The sequence below is a fragment of the Haliotis rubra genome, unplaced genomic scaffold, assembly GCF_003918875.1.
Source record: "Haliotis rubra isolate DU_JTF1 unplaced genomic scaffold, ASM391887v1 Scf56, whole genome shotgun sequence".
Classification (NCBI taxonomy): Eukaryota; Metazoa; Mollusca; class Gastropoda; order Lepetellida; family Haliotidae; genus Haliotis; species Haliotis rubra.
In genome coordinates, this window is record NW_025767257.1 from 753,189 (window position 1) to 774,854 (window position 21,666).

The window sequence follows — 21,666 nt, forward strand, 5'->3', positions numbered from 1 at the left end:
ATATATTTAGAAGCAAGAGATATTTACATTCAGATTAGTCATGTCGTACTGGCTAATATAGATTATGCGATCGATAGTAAAAAGATACTGGTTGGGCTACTTCACACAAATTTAAACTGATAGGAATTAACCTATGAGCGTAACAAATTCAACCACAAGCCATCTTATGCAACCGATGTGGCCATCAGGTTCATGTACAGAACCGTAACCTAAATTCGTGGAGGTGTCCTCCCACTTCGCCTAAGTTTAACCAGGGATACTCTACAACAGGGCCTTATAGAGTCTCCCTGGTTTAACCCATTAGGTACAGAAAATCTTTTAGGCAATGTGGGTATGTAACGCCTGGGTGATTGCTAAGGAGTAGGCGAAGTGGAAATGGAAGAATCCATATGTAATGATCAGAGGGGTGTTTATGGAGTGCTGGGATAAATAAAATACATAAATAAATAAATGGTAAACATAACCTGTGTGTGTACTTATATATTTCCACATATCCTGCTCTAACTTCATCTCAAAGTCACGTAAGCTACTAAACTTCTTTAGCTTAATTTATGTTGTTCTAAGAATTAATGGAGTGCTTGGAGAAGGAACACCCCCACTTGGGAACTTAGCCTGTTCCAGTGAGACCCACGGTTCAGTGATTATAGATATTAGGCGTTCTGATATGTCTGCTCATTAGGCGATGTGGAAAAAATTTAGCAGGAAATTTAGGCGAAGCAGGTATGAACCTTCGTGCATAACCTTGATTCGTGGATCGCGGTAGTTATATTGTGCTACCTCATAAATTAAGTCTCGTATGACGTCACGAAGCGGTACTTTTGATGTACGTACAATGCCACGCCTCGCCTTCCGAATCTCTGCATTACACGCAAGTACACTAACTATAATCGTCCAGCACAGAGATAAATAACCCCAGATCGCTAATACCACCATTACCAAAGTTTATTTTTACAAAATGTCAAGTAAAAAAGATACCGTTAGCTCCAACCTTCTCACTTCAGGTTGTCTGCTTTCCTTGGTGTCAATACTTACTGCAGTGGGATGTCGTACATTGTGGTATAAAGTAACCGACTACGTAATCCACGAAACAAGGTGACGTCACAATTTGTGGGCACACGAATGGGTGATGATTGCAAATGGCTTCGATAAACAAACGTTTCATTCACAAGTGGAATATTAGGCATTTTCAATTTGCTGAATCAATGGATAAGTTGTGGAGTTGGATACGTTGTCGGGTTGGAGATATTGTGGAGTTGGATACTTTCTGGAGTTGGATACGTTGTCGAGTTGGACATGTTGTGGGGTTGGATACGTTGTGGAGTTTGGCATGTCGTGGAGTTGGATACGTTGTCGAGTTGGACATGTTGTGGAGTTGGACACGCACGTTGTGGAGTTGGATACTTTGTGGAGTTGGATACGTTGTGGAGTTGGGCATGTTGTGCAGTTGGATACGTTGTGGAGTTGGGCATGTTGTGGCGTTGGATACGTTGTGGAGTTGGACATGTTTTGGAGTTGGGCACGTTGTGGTGTTGGATACGTTGTGGAGTTGGACATGTTGTGTGAGTTGGATACGTTGTGGAGTTTGGCATGTTGTGGAGTTGGATACGTTGTCGAGTTGGACATGTTGTGGAGTTGGATACGTTGTGGAGTTAGGCATGTTGTGGCGTTGGATACGTTGTGGAGTTGGATACGTTGTTAAGTTGGATACGTTGTGGAGTTGGATACGTTGATAAGTTGGACATGTTGTGGAGTTGGATACGTTGTGGAGTTGGGCATGTTGTGGCGTTGGATACGTTGTGGAGTTGGACATGTTGTGGAGTTGGATACGTTGTGGAGTTGGGCATGTTGTGGCGTTGGATATGTTGTGGAGTTGGATACGTTGTTGAGTTGGGCATGTTGTGGAGTTGGATACGTTGTGGCGTTGGATACGTTGTGGAGTTGGACATGTTGTGGCGTTGGATACGTTGTGGAGTTGGGCATGTTGTGGAGTTGGATACGTTGTGGAGTTGGATACGTTGTTAAAGATCACATATACTCTAGGGGGGTACAAATACATAAATCACTAACTGGCAACGCTATAAATGAAACCCCGTCGTTACAACTACTCACTTCGGTCTTTAATTAACTTAAATCGACCTTTTTGACAACAGTGCACAATTCTCACCCGCGAACGAAATTTCAACCAATCAGAGCGGTGCGTCTCTGTGACGTCATATGAGGAATAGATATGAGGGCCGATGCAGAATTCATCTACATTTCAGGGGGTAAATTATCTTGTTTACAGGTTTGTATAAACCTGAAATCGGGACAATTGTTGTGGAAAATGAAAGCTATATGTTCTCACAATCTACTGTCATTTAATTTTGTCTCCTGCTTTGCCTAGTTTCCGAGTTACAACTTGTTTTCATAGACGATTCTGTCAAAATTGCTTGGTGTCGTTAGGCCTTATTTGTATAATGACTGGTCCAAAATGATACCATTTCTGTGTTTTTTTTACCTCGATATTTAATCATGTCATGTAAAAATCTGTTTGTATTCTCAAAACAGTGTCGGCCCATAAGTTTTCACATGCAATACAGCAATTAATACTCCCTTGTTGTAACCCGTGTTAGGTGGTATAAACCTAGACATGTTATTTGTCATCATTCACTTGATGGTCAGTTAATGAATTTATAACAGGTGTAATTAGTCGTAACACACTTAGATTACCCGACAAAGGTTCCCATTTGGCATTTCTTGTGTCTGGAGTAAATATTCAACATAATAAACATCGATCAAAGGATTAACCGATAACACGCTGATTGATTAATTACTTTTATCTTACACAGCGGATTTGTCAAAAGGTAGTGTTTATGTATGTAGATTGACTTATCTATACTGAATACACTCTGTCGTGTCGGTGTCTGCGTAAAAACAACGTCCTTCTTTCAAAGGATTAACCGGCAATACATTGATTGATTGCCCATTATTGGCTTACTAAATTACTGTTTTTAAAGAAAGGCGGACATTATGCAATTAGTTGCCAGGTGTGCTATCTTGGGTGACCAATGAGAGTATACACCAATGTGAAATACCTGAAAAGATTTATCACTTTTTCGCATATTAACTTGGAACAGCTGCAGATGAATGGCATATCACTCGTTTTTGTGGATATTGATGGATACATTCCTCGAAGAAGATAATAGCCTGACATTGTTCCTATAACTTTAATCTGTTTTAATTTTAATATTTGAATTTTGTTTTTATTCATTTGTCGTAGCATTCAACAGAATCATTGTTTTCGCCGTGAAGTGTAATGAGACAGACAACATACACTAGGGTGTGTGTGCGAATTATGATTCACATTGGCAAATTATAAAATGTCTAGATATTACAGTCCTGTTATAAATTCACTATAAGTATCAGCAGATTGTCTGCTTTTTATTTAGTTTCAAAATGCATACAACTATGATAATAAACTAATTAGGATTATAAGACCAAACATATAAACGTACATTGACTAGTATCTACATACTGGTGAGTGGACGTTAATCATATTGGTAGAAGAACATGTAAAGATGCTAGTGTTGTTGACTATGTAATATGCTCTGCATCATGCTTACCTTTAATCATTGATTTGAATGTACCTGACTTTTCACCCTTGTATTCAGATGCACACTGTCCGATAACATTTAGCATTTCCAGTAATATTCTGCAGGCTCCAACAACAGGTATCCAACATAAAGTCAGTAAGTCACATAACCCTCAACGTAGGCCAAGACGATATAACCGTGATAAATCCAAAGAATTCATTAACAACTTAGACACAGCAAGGATAAACAACCTGAGCCAGAAAGCACATTTAGCCAGGCTTGAGCAAGGTGACCCAGTCCTGGTGAGTGACATCACAGATGAGGTCGCGCACGTGCTGACAGAGGCTGCACGAGCAACTTTCGGAGTCCGAAGCCAGAGAGAAAGAAGGAAGAAAAATGTTAACAAGTCTAAACCGTGGTTTAGTGTAGCGTGCCATAATGCTAGGAAAAGATTTAATAAAGCCAAACGGCGATTTAAAAAAATAATTCTGTTTATAACAAACGCGTTTATAGAATTGAATCTAAGAATTAGATAAAATGTTGAGAGAAAAACAGAAACATGACCCGAAAGAGTTTTGGAAAATTTTAAATGGTAATCAAAATAAAGAGGATGACAATTCTTTTTTAGATATTGACGTATTTTACGAGCACTTCAAATCATTAAATGAATCAGCACAACGTGAACAAGGAGATAACGATAATACTGACAATGCATTTCTTAGATACTAATAATGTTTTAACACATGCCCAAGCCGGGTTTAGAAAATCATTCTCCACTGTTGACAATGTATTTATAATTTATAATCTGATGCAAATTTTGAAAGATAGGAAACAAAAACTCTATTGTGCCTTTATAGATTTTACAAAAGCTTTCGATACTGTTTGGCGAGTGGGATTGTGGAAAAAAATGCAAACGATTGGTATAGAGGGCAAATTCCTGAATCTTGTCAAATCAATGTATAGCAATATCAAATCACTTGTACAATGTAATAATGATGTATCAAACTACTTCTCATGTAACAACGGCGTCAGACAAGGGGAAAATCTGTCACCTTTACTATTCTCCATTTTCATAAATGATATTGAAACTCATTTACTTACTTCAGACTGTAATGGTGTAAATCTAAACTATATTGAAGACGAAGATTTGGTGATATTTGTAAAGTTGTTAATTTTATTATATGCAGATGATACAATATTATTTGATGAATCGTCAAAGGGACTACAAGATGCTTTGAACCCATTTAAGGACTATTGTGATTCATGGAAGCTAAAAGTGAATATAAACAAAACTAAAAAAGTAATATTCGGGGCAGGACCATCAAAAAGCACAAAAATAAATTTCATTTGGATGGGAAATTACTTGAAATAGTTGATACTTATACCTACCTCGGTATAACGCTCCATAGAAATAGAAAACTCGTATCAAGTATTAAAACTGTAAGCAATAGTGCCTCAAAAGCAATGTATAGTTTAGTGAAAAAAAGCTAGAAAATTAGACTTGCCTTTAGACTGTTTATTGTTAGCATTTGACTTAATGGTAGTACCTATCATGACCTATGGTGCAGAAGTCTGGTCTTTCGAAAACCTTGAAATTTTGGAGAAAATTCATTTAAAATTCTTAAGACTCATTACAGGATTAAGAAATTCAACCCCTCGTTTCATGCTGTATGGGGAACTAGGAAGATTCCCAATTAGAATTATGATTTATAAACGTTTATTAAACTTTTGGCACAAGTTAACTTACCAAGAAGGTGTTTTTAAGCTTACGAACTTAATTTACAAGTATTTATCACTTCAAAGATCAATAGATAAAAAACATAATCCCTGGCTCTCGCACGTTAAAAATATATTAGACAATACTGGACTCTCGTATGTTTTTGAAAATCCCTCAATTTGTACTACCCAGTGGCTGGTCTCAAAAGTTGAACATATTCTTAAAGATCAATTTATCCAAAACTGGCACAATGACATTATTTCTAGTCCTAAGGGTATACACTATCAGCACCTAAAGCCATTTCCCAATTTTGATGTATATCTCCTCCTTCCAAAACGCATTTCTTTGCCATTATTGAGATTTAGAACATGTAACCATAGTTTACCTATTGAGACGGGCCGCTGGTATAATATTCCAAGGGACGAGAGAACGTGTCAACTATGCACTTCTAAAAGCATCGCAGATGAATATCACTATATTTTTCATTGCAAAGCATTAGATACTTTGAGGAAAGAATATTTACCCTCCCATCTAACCTCTTTTCCCAATGAAACAAAGTTCACGAAAATATTATCTGTAAAAACATCTCGAGACATAGTAAATCTATCAAAATATATCCTACATCTATCATCTCTTGTCAGAAAAAAATGTTAATATGTTGTTAACTGCCATCTTGAATTTGAATTTGTATTTGTATATATGTTTACAATATATGCTCTTGTACCACCAAGGTGGTTTATGAGAATAAAGAAATTGAATTGAATGAAGCGATCTGAACACAAGTAAGATATCGTTTCAGGCTTCCACAACGCTAGCTTCGCACTCACAAACATAACCCATTTAGCACGAACTGCGGGGTCCTGTGGAAATCTGTGCATGGTGACACCATCGCCCGACCCCTAGGAGCAATTGACGACAAAGCAACGATTCGGCATGTCGTCGTTGATGTCGAGAAATCATCAAAATGATGAGCGTGCTACACACTTTCTATACAACTAACTGCAAATCGTTCCTCATATGACGTCACTGCAGTGCTCTGGCGACAGAGTTACGTAACCTGTCTGTGGTTTCGTTGGCGGGCGAGAGTGAAGCAGGTGACTTTTTGGCAACTTTAAATCGCTCGGTATTAATTAACCACAAGTTTTTTAAGAATGAATTTGGTGTTCCGCATAAGTCTAACCACAAATCTTTCATATGTAATAGTTAAAAGAGTACAAAAAACAAAGTTTATTTGTTCTTTAAGTTGGATACATTGTGGAGCTGGGCATGTTGTGGAGTTGGGCATGTTTTGGAGTTGGATACGTTGTGGAGTTGGACACGTTGTGGCGTTGGATACGTTGTGGAGTTGGGCATGTTGTGGCGTTGGATACGTTGTGGAGTTGGGCATGTTGTCGAGTTGTGCATGTTGTAGAATTTCACTGCTTGTTTTAGTAAGTTGATGAGGCACTGGCTGTAACTGATGTTGTCTCAGTTCCATGTGGCCTGTCCCTTAAAAACTATCATGGTGTACTGGAGCTCCTCTCGTGTCGGAATTGTATTAGAAGGTAAAACGAATGAAAATGTGAACACAAAATGAATCATGTTGTACCTTATTATCAAGATGGCGTCTCGTGGTGGATATCTCTGGTGTAGATCCTGGCTCGTCTGTGTTGACAAAAATAACATCCTACAGATCATCCATGTTGTAACAAACATAATCATGCAATATCTTTCTTAAATAGAGTCAATGACATTACATAAGGAATGTGTAGCCAAAATGCATTCTTCATCTAACACATCACCATGCTACATTCACCATCTGACACATCTCGATAATACATTCGACCGCCTCCGTGGTTTAGTGGTTAGAGCGTCCGCCCGGAGAGCGGAAGGTCGCGGGTTCGATCCCCGACCGCGTCATACCAAAAGACGTTAAAATATGGTACTTGTTGGTCCCTGCCTGGCGTTCGGCATTAATGGGTACAACAAGGACTGGTCGGCTCGGAGTCAGTATAATGTGTCCGAGTGGGGTATTCATGCTTCACTGCGGCATGGTATCTCAGTGGGCTAGCACTATAAAACCAGCTACAGTCTGGGCTAGTACAAGCAGCCGCACAACGTAAAACCCAATTTCACCTCACCATAATACATTCATCATCTGACACATCACCATAATACATTCACCATCTGACACATCACCAGAAAACATTCATCATCAGACACATCACCATAATACATTCACCATCTGACACATCACCAGAAAACATTCATCATCTGACACATCACTAAAGTACATTCATCATCAGACACATCATTATAATGCATTCATCATCTGACACATCACCAAACTACATTCATCATCTGACACATCATTAAAGTACATTCATCATCAGATACAACACTAAAATACATTCATCATCTGACACAACACCAAAATACATTCACCATCTGACACATTACCAGAAAACATTCATCATCAGACACATCACCATAATACATTCACCATCTGACACATCACCAGAAAACATTCATCATCTGACACATCACTAAAGTACATTCATCATCAGACACATCATTATAATGCATTCATCATCTGACACATCACCAAACTACATTCATCATCTGACACATCATTAAAGTACATTCATCATCAGACACAACACTAAAATACATTCATCATCTGACACAACACCAAAATACATTGAAAATCTGACGCATCACCAAAATACATTCACCACCTGACACATCACCATAGTACATTCATCATCAGACACATCACCAAAATACATTCATCATCTCTGTCACAACACCAAAATACATTCATTATCAGACACATCACCATAGTACATTAATCATCTCACACAACACCATACTACATTCATCATCTGACACATTACCATAATACATCCATCATCTGACACATCATCATCATAATATTCATTATCTGACCCATCACCATAATGCATTCATCAGCAGACAAATCACCATAATACATTCATCATATGACATATCATCATTATATATTCATCATCTGACACATTACCATAATGCATCCATCATCTGACACATCACCATACTACATTCATCATCTGACACATCACCATAATACATTCATCGTCAGACACATTACCATAATACATTCATCATCTGACACATCATCATAATATATTCATTATCTGACACATCACCATAATGCATTCATCATCAGACAAATCACCATAATACATTCATCATCTGACACATCACCATAATACATTCATCATCTGACACATCAACATAATATATTCATTATCTGACACATCACAATAATGCATTCATCATCAGACAAATCACCATAATACATTCATCATCTGACACATTACCATAATACATTCATTATCTGACACATCACCATAATGCATTCATCATCAAACAAATCACCATAATACATTCATCATCTGACACATCACCATAATATATACATTATCTGACACATTACCATAATGCATTCATCATATGACATATCAACATAATATATTCATTACCTGACACATTACAATAATGCATCCATCATCTGACACATCACCATACTACATTCATCATCAGACACATTACCATAATACATGCATCATCTGACACATCATCATAATATATTCATTATCTGACACATCACCATAATGCATTCATCATCAGACAAATCACCATAATACATTCATCATCTGACACATCACCATAATACATTCATCATCTGACACATCAACATAATATATTCATTATCTGACACATCACAATAACGCATTCATCATCAGACAAATCACCATAATACATTCATCATCTGACACATCACCATAATACATTCATCATCTGACACATCAACATAATATATTCATTATCTGACACATCACAATAACGCATTCATCATCAGACAAATCACCATAATACATTCATCATCTGACACATCACCATAATCTATTCATCATCAGACAAATCACCTAAATACATTCACCATCTGACACATTACCATAATACATTCATTATCTGACACATCACCATAATGCATTCATCATCAAACAAATCACCATAATACATTCATCATCTGACACATCACCATAATATATTCATTATCTGACACATCACCATACTACATTCATCATATGACATATCATCATAATATATTCATTACCTGACACATTACAGTAATGCATCCATCATCTGACACATCACCATAATACATTCATCATCAAACACATTACCATAATACATGCATCATCTGACACATCATCATAATATATTCATTATCTGACACATCACCATAATGCATTCATCATCACACAAATCACCATAATACATTCATCATCTGACACATCACCATAATACATTCATCATCTGACACATCAACATAATATATTCATTATCTGACACATCACAATAATGCTTTCATCATCAGACAAATCACCATAATACATTCATCATCTGACACATCACCATAATCTATTCATCATCAGACAAATCACCTAAATACATTCACCATCTGACACATCACCAAAACACACCAAGCATCTGACACATTATAGAACACTCAGCATCATCATTACAGGAACATGGTCTTACAGGTCATCATTCGACGAAGTACCATGAATGATAAAACGCCGAAGACGAAGTGCTTCTTCCGTAATCGCAGACGTAGCTGAAACAGAAGGCGAATAAGCTTTCATTTAGACGAAAACATCACTCATTTGTAATTTTTTTTAAAAAAAGGTTTGATATTATTATGAATCGCTCACGCGTACCTGGATCTTCTTAATTCATGAAAGGTCTATTGCATGTATCATAATAAGGGGTGGAGTAGCAGCCAGTAGCCAAATCTGTCACTACCATGATATTGCATGGCGGGCTGTGTCAGCTGTACAGAGCCTTGTTACAATTTCAAGCATACTCTATCAAGCAGTATTGATACAAAAGAAATATAGCAAGAGCCATAGGTTGTCGACTGCTGTAAGATGCTATTGATCATGCTCTTCGTCATCTCACACATGTGTATGCCTGTGAGATGCTAGGACAACATACAGGACAAATTCTATATTTAATGAGTGATACAGTTTATCAGGTCATTTGCTTGAAAGCCATGTTCTTTGACATGAAACAACATTCCATTCAATAAGACTTTTTACTGATTGTATTCCTAAAAGACATTGCGTAATTGAGACAGAAAGCACTTCTGTTATTTCTCTCAAACAACAGTTTTCCATGAGTGACATATCGATTATGTACGTTCAGTAACATTTCGTGTTTCATCGCCAAGTATATTAATCAAAATGTCCACTGAATATTAGCCTGATATCGATGTACAGTACTTCCTTTCAGCGCATGTCTACTACAGATACTATATTTTGCTGAAGAACGTAACGAGGCACTGTCCAAGAAACTAAAAAAACACATATTCTCTGGGGGTTTTTGCATGTCAGTGAAAGGCTTTTTTGACCGATGTAAAGTACATGCAACATACACAGTGGCTGCCCACAACACAGCGTGACGAGGTAGTAATGGCCACGTGTCATCACATGTAATGTTATCATTCTGAAAATTGCAACATATTCAGAAAACGTGTTATTGATCGAGAAAAGCATGACGGTGAATAACAAAATAATATATAGACTGACTGATGAAACACGTTTGCCTTTAATAATCAAGTTTTGTATTCGTCCAATATATTAATTTGTCAACGTCGGGCAAATGAGACAGCCAGCTCAGACAGATAACATCCAGTAATGTTTTCTGATAATGTCTCACTCGGACATTGATCTACAAGCGTTACCTATGCTGTAACTGTGTTCATTTGTCTTCCAGATACACGTACTTACCATGTTCTTGTCTCCAATGTACCAAGAGATGTCCTGATCTACCGCACCATGTGTCGTGAAAACACACCATGCTCTGCTTCAACAGTCACAACAAAACGAGACTATACTCTTGGTTCGATAGATCGTTATATAATGCGTCGGCGGTAAAATTATTTTATAAAAATGTAATAAGAGTATGCTATAAGGTGGAATATTATTTTCATATGAAAACTGCGATGCAAGACACTGAATGTCGATTTCGCTATTGTCATGAAATTGATCGTCTTTATACGTCCTTCTCGAACCACATGTCACCACGGTCCTTTCGCGGAGCTGGGAACTTAAAATGTGGAGGTGTTGTCAATACACCGGTTGAACAAAAGTAAACTCTGTTGATGTAACGTAGTGACCAGGCAACTTTAATCTAGGTTTGAATGAAATGTGAGCGTGTCTCATATTTGTCTGAAACATAAAACTTTAAAAAGAATACATATTATAGATTGCAGCACGTGTAGGTACGTAACTCATATTTGACACCTGCATCCATTATAGCAGCACAGCTGGCGCTACAGACCAGTTGAAAAAGGTTTGACAAAATAAATAAAAGATCAAGAATCAATAAAAGCCATTTTAATGCGTGTCACTGTAACCAAGTGTTAATGTTTTAGCAAAAGCCTATTTTCTATTACAATCAAAACAAGCAGCAGTGGACAGACTGAATCAGCTTAGGTGCCAATTTGACAACGAGATATTCTGGAGTAGTCATAACAACAACCTTCACTGGGGTTGGGCAGGCAAGCTTTCCTTTCATTTCCGTACAAACGTTCTTGACACCACGGGCCATAAGTTGTATTCTAATTGCCATGAGTCTGTACGAATATTGTGAAGTGTTAATGAAGGTTCGTGTTACGTTGAAACAGAAATAGTTCCAATTGGTCTATTTTTGGTCATGCGTAATATGTCAATACAGTCTCAGCAGAGATAGCGGATTACGGCACTAAAACAATGCGAATGTTCACCTTAAATAGTGTGTGAGTGTACACCCATGTCGACAATAGTGTGTGGGTGTACACCCATGTCGACAATATAATCACTCCACCTTGGAGCGCAGTAAATATATACAACAAAAAAGTTAAGGACATCCCCGATTTTCAATAATAGTATTTAATAGTTCATATTATGATCCATATAAAACTTTAATATTGGGATGGTCCTTAACTGTTAGTTGTTGAGTATATTTCAGTTTGAGAAAGTCTGTTACTGACGTCGTGACCAACAATCCACGCCGTTATCAGATATGACATTATATACAACTTATTTTGGAAGTTGCGCAATATACAACATATGTTGGTTGTGACCTATATACAACATGCTATGTCTGATATGAGGCCATATACAACACTGAATACAGCATGCTGCACACGTTGATAAAACATGATCTATGGATGTGGCACTACACACAACACCCTATACACCATTATATATCGGAGGTTTAACTGTGTCACAGCCTGATATGTTAGATGATTATATTCATGTATTTGTATGTGTCATTATGTAACGAATGTTATGATGGAAGACTTTATTTTTTAATGAAAATAAAATAAAAAAACCCTTAAAAAAAGACAATCCACGCCGTTCAGACACGATAACACAGCATCAGCTACATCACACTGAATAACCATCCGCTCAGTAACTCCTCGGTCCTTGTACGAGCTACTCGCTGGTTATTTTGAGGGCAATGGTTTGGTCCACTCCGACTGAAAACAGCATAAGTCCTGACAGTGAAACAGTAAGACCAAGGAACTTCATCTTAATATGCATTTAATTCAGGTAAAATATACAGTTTGGATATAATTACACATTGAACCTATACAGGTATTTGGAGATGCCCACAATCAACTGTTTACAATTAATATAACACCATTGAGAAACATTGGATGACAGACAGTGAAACAGTAAGACCTAGGAACTTCATGTTAATATGTATTTAATTCAGGTAAAATATACAGTTTGGATATAATTACACATTGAACCTATACAGGTATTTGGAGATCCCCACAATCAACTGTTTACAATTAATATAACACCATTGAGAAACATTGGATGACATACAGTGAAACAGTAAGACCAAGGAACTTCGTGTTAATATGTATTTAATTCAGGTAAAATATACAGTTTGGATATAATTACACATTGAACCTATACAGGTATTTGGAGATCCCCACAATCAACTGTTTACAATTAATATAACACCATTGAGAAACATTTAATGACAACAGTTGTATCAAAACAAGCAGTACACACTCAGGCAGTAACGTGAAATCAATGTTATCAAGTCGACCTCTATTTCAATAGGTATGTATAATGTCAGTAATATGCGTAATTCTTGCCATAAATCCTGGAGATTCACACATACACCTGCGAATCGGCACGGCTTTGCATTCAGTCATGTTGGCTCTTGTACGTGGATCCACCATCAGGGAAGCTGCTTCCAATCCTGGGTCTACATCTGCAAGTGGTACTATACGATATCTCACAGACGCTCATACACTTCGAACTGGTATCTGACACCATTGTCCTCCCTTGGTTCACCATCGACATTCAGGTCACTGGAACAATAATTGACACCATGTACATGCTAAGGGCCAGCGCCTCCTTTCACAAAGCACTAAGGTGATCGTAAGTCACTAAAGTAATCTTAGTGCAATGTTAAAGAATGGGAGGTTAACCTTAATAAAGGTTGCTTCGTGAAAGAATCCCCAGGTTTATCTGTCTCGTAAGTATACCTTGAAGTACATTGCCTTTAAAATCTTCCTTTGAAGATAAATTACCTGATTTTCTGGAACTTGGTCTCAAACTCGGGAAAAAAGACATCTGCGTCAAAGTTGCCAAAGACTCTCGTCAAGTATAGCCTCTTACACAAGGGGTGGTTAATGGCATTCTGCAAAAGAACAGTTGAAATATGCACACATGAATTATAGACTTACTGCCATGCTATATTTTGAACGATTGGCATTACACGATGTGAAAAGAAACTCACACAGTTGTCTGTTGTCAGCAATGTGTAAACTGGATGACAGCGGATTATTGTCAGCAATGATTATGTCAAGTACTAGTATATGACAGTGGACCGTTGCCAGTTATATGTCAGGGGATACTATATATGTTTAACATTTTAAGCACTATTTTTTCATTGATCTGACATGTCTCAGTATTCCAACCTCATATACTCTGGTCCCTCCCATCACCCAGACTGCCTCGATCTCATCCCGACGGGGGCCGGAGAGGGCATAATCTACCGCTTCATCAAATGACGACACAACCTTGTGAAGACTCCTATGCGAATCCTCCCTACAGAAAAAGAAAAAAATGCAGGAATGTTGGTCAATCCAACTACAATACACATATATAAAATAAGAAGACTAGCATTTCAGATGATGTGATTTCTTCATGCAGACACTGAAGACAAACCAATATGCCAATACATGTATATTTGACGAAGGAGACACCTTAGAGTGGAGCTGATGATGACGTTGATGACAGACGCTGCATCCTTCTCCTTCTCTCTTGTCAACATCCATGTTCTTCGTCCCTTGATTTGCACCACCTTCTTATCTGCGGGTTAAAGAGTAACGAACCTTCTGCATCAATATAAATAAATAAATAGTGTAGGTGCTAGATAATAGTTGATGAAAAAAAGTTGTACATAGTACAGCATGAAACATTCTAACTGTTGACCCGCCCTGATATTGCTGAAATATTGCTAGAAGAGGCGTAAACCTAAAGTCACTCACTCACTCTTGACAGATAGCCCGTCAAAATAATCGCCTAACCTATTTCTTAGTCGATATGAACGACAGAACGGTCATCGTTTTGCGACAGTATCCTGCAATATATCGCTCAGGAATGAAGTATGATTCACATAGGTTTTGGATTTACTTGTGATGTCTATTCCTTTCTCGTTATATTTCGTGATTGCCACAGCTATTATTAAGCCACGGCCGCCATATTCGTATTATTGTCAGCATATAAGACATCAGAACCAAGTTCTATTCACATAATCATGTGTACTTGTTTAAAAGGCAATGACGTAAACAACATAGAAACCGCGAAGCTGGGATAAATTCTCAGATTGATAGACAAGGACATAACCAACAAGATGACCAATATAAAGGTCACTTAATACCCAAGCAATATTACAATGAAGGACGTTGTCTGGAGCCGGAAAGTGACAAATCCCCGACTACGACAAACCTACTATTTTTACCACTCTTGTGTAGAATTCCATGTAGTCTAATTCGTCGGTCCTTGCTATAAGTCTATTGTCCAAAGATAAAGTTACAATGATAAATCGAACTAAGTAAGAATGAGTAGTACTGGAATCTGCCTCATGTAGATATGACATGCTTTTGATAATGTTTCTGATTACAGCCATACAATATTTACAGAGCGTGCACAATACCGTATGATGTCTTATGGCACAACAGACGATAGTTCGGTTCGGATGTGACGAATCCCATGTAAGTCCTACTCTGCATTAGGTCCCCAGGAGTTCGAGATAACGCCGTTCGACCATATACACATTATTCATCTTGGACTTGGTATCCTGCCAGAAGTGTTACTTTAATACCTTATGTATATGGCAAACATATACGTGTTCAGGCCATTCATATGTAAAAGCCCGGCAGTCATTATTTACATATGCAACTGAGTCACTAGTTCTTTCTCTATATTGGAGCGGTGGGGTAGCCTAGTGGTTAAAGCGTTCGCTCGTCACGCTGAAGACCCGGGTTCGATTCCCCACATGGGCACAATGTGTGAAGCCCATTTCTGGTGTCCCCCGCCGTGATATTGCTGGAATATGGCTAAAAGCGGTGTAAAACTAAACTCACTCACTCACTTTCTCTATATTCAATTTTCAGACACACGAAACCGAATATATCTTCATTTTTGTATGTATTGAGTATGAATAATTTGGATAAAATATCCCGCTCCTGGCATAGTTTGCAGAAGGGTAAACTTTCTAACTTACGTTACACGTGTATATATAAATACTGATCCTTCATATATCAGGTGTTTGCCCTTTCACTGCACGTGTTGTGACTGAGCTTAAATGTGTCACATGCTCATCCCTTGGTATTGTGCACTTCCTTTCTGACCTCGCATAATTTCCCTATTACGGCTCTTGGCGTTATACAGCTTTAGAATGAACTCACTTGGGGCAGAAATACGCTGTGTAAGGTCTGTGTAGTATTCATAATCTCCCCTGAAACAGAGCAACACAAAGTCAGCAAATTGTCATCTAAAGCATGAATCTCAAGCACACATCGACGTTTTACTTACGCAGGAAATGAACAGTTTATGACAGACATGAAACAGCCATTTATAGAGTCATTTTCTCAAATAAATGATAAGTGTGATAATAACATAGGACTGTTACTATTCTATTGTGCAAATGGAATAGGATATGTGGTTAGTTTCAGTATATATGTTTAAATATTAAGTAGTGGTTCAGAAAGGTGTTTGCAATAATACTACCCCGGCTATGCACGCATGTCTCAAATGTCCTGTAGTGTTTCAGAAAGGGGTTTACAATAGGACCCTATACTGGCTATGGATGCATGCTGTAATGTCATATAGTATTCCAGAAAGGGGTTTACAATGAGACTCTATACTGGCTATGGATGCATGCTGAAATGTCATAAAGTATTCCAGAAAGGGGTTTACAATGAGACCCTATACTGGCTATGGATGCATGCTGAAATGTCATATAGTATTCCAGAAAGGGGTTTACAATGAGACTCTATGCTGGCTATGGATGCATGCTGAAATGTCATATAGTATTCCAGAAAGGGGTTTACAATGAGACCCTATACTGGCTATGGATGCATGCTGAAATGTCACACAGTATTCCAGAAAGGGGTTTACAATGAGACCCTATACTGGCTATGGATGCATGCTGAAATGTGATGTAGTTTTCCAGAAGGTTTCATACTTTGAGTAGTTTCTGAGAGGCTGGCTGCTTCTGCATAAAAGGTGTAATTCGAGGCCTTTGTCACCCATTCCTGTGTCTTATCCACTTTGAGTGAGGTTTTACATACACACTTGAAAACACCGCAGTTTCACCGTTTCCCGCTTCTGGAATAGTCAGTATTTGTACTATTTGTACACCTGAATGTGTCGACTGTACTTTAACTCCTATTATGTTGATAGGTATCTGGATACCTAAAGGGAGCGGACTGACACGTCAGCAACCATGCACTTGCCTTTTTGATGATTATTCATGAATACGAATGATAATGCAAAGCACGACCGTCCTTGACATAAAGTGGCAACGTGTATATATGCAATCGCCACTTGTATGAAGTACCAAACGTGTAGTTATCGTACATTTTGAACCATACATGTAGTTGAAGAATAATGACAATTATTATGGATATACAACTTCTTTTATTCTGTGGAGGCGACGTTTCGACATAGATTCAAACGTCGTTGTCAAGCAAGTGATACATGAGTAACAAATTGAGAGAATATATACATGAGTTGTTATTACAGTAGATAGGGAATGAGTTGTTTTTACAATAAATGAGGTTGATGTACAACGAGTGTATTGGAGATTGAGTAAGTTTATAGGAAGCCAGAAGGGTGATATACAAGGACTGAATTAGAACTTATACAACGATAGGAAGCCAGGTGAATGTACATCTATGTATATGTTACGGAAAGAGGCGAGTGGCGACGAATGTGTTTTTTCATCACATCATATTGCATTACTCTGTGCTGTCATAACGTCGTACTGTTGTGTCATCATATCGTATGACATTACTCTGTGCTGTCATCCCGTCGTACTGTTGTGTCATCACATCGTATTGCATTATTCTGTGCTGTCATAACGTCGTACTGTTGTGTCATCACATCGTATTGCATTACTCTGTGCTGTCATCCCGTCGTACTGTTGTGTCATCACATCATATTGCATTACTCTGTACTTTCATTCCGTCGTACTGTTGTGTCATCACATCGTATTGCATTACTCTGTACTGTCATCCCATCGTACTGTTGTGTCATCACATCGTATTGCATTACTCTGTACTGTCATCCCGTCGTACTGTTGTGTCATCACATCGTATTGCATTACTCTGTGCTGTCATCCCGTAGTACTGTTGTGTCATCACATCGTATTGCATTACTCTGTGCTGTCATCCCGTCGTACTATTGTGTCATCACATCGTATGACATTACTCTGTGCTGTCATCCCGTCGTACTGTTGTGTCATCACATCGTATTGCATTACTCTGTGCTGTCATCCCGTCGTACTGTTGTGTCATCACATCGTATTGCATTACTGTGTGCTGTCATCCCTTCGTACTGTTGTGTCATCACATCGTATGGCATTACTCTGTACTATCATCCCGTCGTACTGTTGTGTCATCACATCGTATTGCATTACTCTGTGCTTTCATCCCGTCGTACTGTTGTGTCATCACATCGTATGGCATTACTCTGTGCTGTCATCCCATCGTACTGTTGTGTCATCACATCGTATTGCATTACTCTGTACTATCATCCCGTCGTACTGTTGTGTCATCACATCGTATGGCATTACTCTGTGCTGTCATCCCGTCGTACTGTTGTGTCATCACATCGTATTGCATTACTCTGTGCTGTCATCCCGTCGTACTGTTGTGTCATCACATCGTATTGCATTACTCTGTGCTTTCATCCCGTCGTACTGTTGTGTCATCACATCGTATTGCATTATTCTGTGCTGTCATAACGTCGTACTGTTGTGTCATCACATCGTATTGCATTACTCTGTGCTGTCATCCCGTCGTACTGTTGTGTCATCACATCATATTGCATTACTCTGTACTTTCATTCCGTCGTACTGTTGTGTCATCACATCGTATTGCATTACTCTGTACTGTCATCCCATCGTACTGTTGTGTCATCACATCGTATTGCATTACTCTGTACTGTCATCCCGTCGTACTGTTGTGTCATCATCGTATTGCATTACTCTGTGCTGTCATCCGTCGTACTGTTGTGTCATCATCGTATTGCATTACTCTGTGCTCATCATCCGTATACTGTTGTGCATCGTATTGCATTACTCTGTGCTGTCATCCCGTCGTACTATTGTGTCATCACATCGTATGACATTACTCTGTGCTGTCATCCGTCGTACTGTTGTGTCATCACATCGTATTGCATTACTCTGTGCTGTCATCCGTCGTACTGTTGTGTCATCACATCGTATTGCATTACTGTGTGCTGTCATCCCATCGTACTGTTGTGTCATCACATCGTATGGCATTACTCTGTACTATCATCCGTCGTACTGTTGTGTCATCACATCGTATTGCATTACTCTGTGCTTTCATCCCGTCGTACTGTTGTGTCATCACATCGTATGGCATTACTCTGTGCTGTCATCCCATCGTACTGTTGTGTCATCACATCGTATTGCATTACTCTGTACTATCATCCCGTCGTACTGTTGTGTCATCACATCGTATGGCATTACTCTGTGCTGTCATCCCGTCGTACTGTTGTGTCATCACATCGTATTGCATTACTCTGTGCTTTCATCCCGTCGTACTGTTGTGTCATCACATCGTATGGCATTACTCTGTGCTGTCATCCCATCGTACTGTTGTGTCATCACATCGTATGGCATTACTCTGTGCTGTCATCCCATCGTACTGTTGAGTCATCACATCGTATGGCATTACTCTGTACTATCATCCCGTCGTACTGTTGTGTCATCACATCGTATTGCATTACTCTGTGCTTTCATCCCGTCGTACTGTTGTGTCATCACATCGCATGCGTTTGGATATATTGAATCAATTTCTTTGATGTTCGGTTTATCCATATAGTACATTGAATTGAGGTTTGGATAAGTTAATTTGGTTAATGGTAGAATATAGGTACCATGAAAAATATGGGCGTTCCAACTGAGCCACAACTTTACGCTGCCCCGAATGTTTTAGAATTGTGTGCTGCACGTGCAATCCGTGCAAAATGTCCTGCGGATAACATATTACATAACAATAGCAGTCTCGTGATGTCTAAAGTGCTGCATCACAAAACTACTTTAGCTCTACGACTGATTCATGTCTGTGTTAAGGTAGTTACGATCACCTCAGCACTGAGTGAGTGAGTGAGTTTAGATTTACGCCGCACTCAGCAATATTCCAGCTATATGGCGGCGGTCTGTAAATAACCGCGTCTGGACCAGACAACCCAGTGATCAATAGCATGAGCATCGATCTACGCAATTGGGAACCGATGACATGTGTCAACCAAGTCAGCAAGCCTGACCACCCTGTCCCGTTAGTCGCCTCGTACGACAAGCATCTATAACTGAAAATCAGATAGAACAAATACACATGGATGACAACTCCTTTTATTCTAGAGCACAACGTTTCGATACAGGTTCTTGTATCGTTTTCAAGTATGAACGGTACAGGGAGAGAACAGGTGATACAATAAGACTAATTAACAAGGCAAGGCAGAATAACAATGTGATGATAACAAATAAAGGGATAACAGGGGATGACAGGGATAAACATGGAGGCCGGTGGAAGCCAGGGATACACAGAGCATAGAATGTATACAAGATTAACAATGTGACGATAGCGAATAAAGGGTAGGAGAGGACACGGGGATCACGAATGAAGATCAATTCTAACCCTGATCTCCACGGGTCCCCAGCACTGAGACCGCTATCTGCAACGGCACCAGCTTCTATAATTTACGATGTTGAAATTCTTAGTAAGACATTACAAAGAATGTGAAGCATCGTAAAATAACTCTCAAACTGTTCCACTGATGGCGTTTTTATGAAGTGGACGCTAGGTGTAACATATGGCCGCTGCCATTTTTCAGTAAAGGGTCAACTTACAACGATTTAGAATAATACTGGGTCATGTTGTGGTGAACTGGAGCATGCGTGGCTGGTTTGAAGTTCTGGTCTTTACAGGACAAGTATCCGCCATACCTCACAGACGTACTTACTTTAAACTGGGCCATGGAAATCCCTCGCCGAGTCCAATACCTCGATTTGAATCGCACATGGCGGTGCATATATTTAAAGGTGACAGTAGATTGAAGTCACGGGTCGCCGACGATGATTTAGGAGCCTCGAGCTCCATCAGGGTATTGACGATGAAATAACAGGTGTATGTGTTTGTGGTGAAACTAGGACGTAGGCAGTGTTGAACATTATCAGCTTAAATCAACATGGAGGTAAGCAACAAGCGGATTCCTATGGACTTGGCTTGAAAATGACTGACATGTGAAGTTGTGATGACCTGCTTCTGATATTGATTGATCAAGGGAGGCAACTTTATCGTACGAATGGTACAAGCCACCCTATAAAAATACTTTCACTTTCACCTCACCATATGTCATTTGTTGTGTGTTGTTGTGGTTAAATCCAACTTCACATGACAAACGGAGCGATGGGGCAACCTAGTGGTTAAAGCATTCGCTCGTCACGGGGTCCTTCATGATGAAGGAGCTACCATACACTCCGTCGTGTTATTCATAATAGAGACATCCATAAATCTTG

The 21,666-nt window shown here is 38.8% G+C and overlaps 1 protein-coding gene across 1 annotated transcript; it reads right to left on the minus strand.

Moving 5' to 3' along the window:
* Nucleotides 1-12,891: 12,891 nt before the first annotated feature.
* On the minus strand, nucleotides 12,892-21,440 carry LOC124253971 (dihydrofolate reductase-like). Its single transcript, XM_046687825.1, has 6 exons — nucleotides 21,111-21,440; nucleotides 16,304-16,353; nucleotides 14,597-14,702; nucleotides 14,309-14,438; nucleotides 13,919-14,028; nucleotides 12,892-13,696 (listed from the first exon to the last, which is right to left on the minus strand). Exons 1-6 carry the CDS (start codon nucleotides 21,245-21,247, stop codon nucleotides 13,621-13,623), a joined length of 609 nt encoding a protein of 202 aa, XP_046543781.1. The 5' UTR covers nucleotides 21,248-21,440; the 3' UTR covers nucleotides 12,892-13,620.
* Nucleotides 21,441-21,666: the final 226 nt, after the last annotated feature.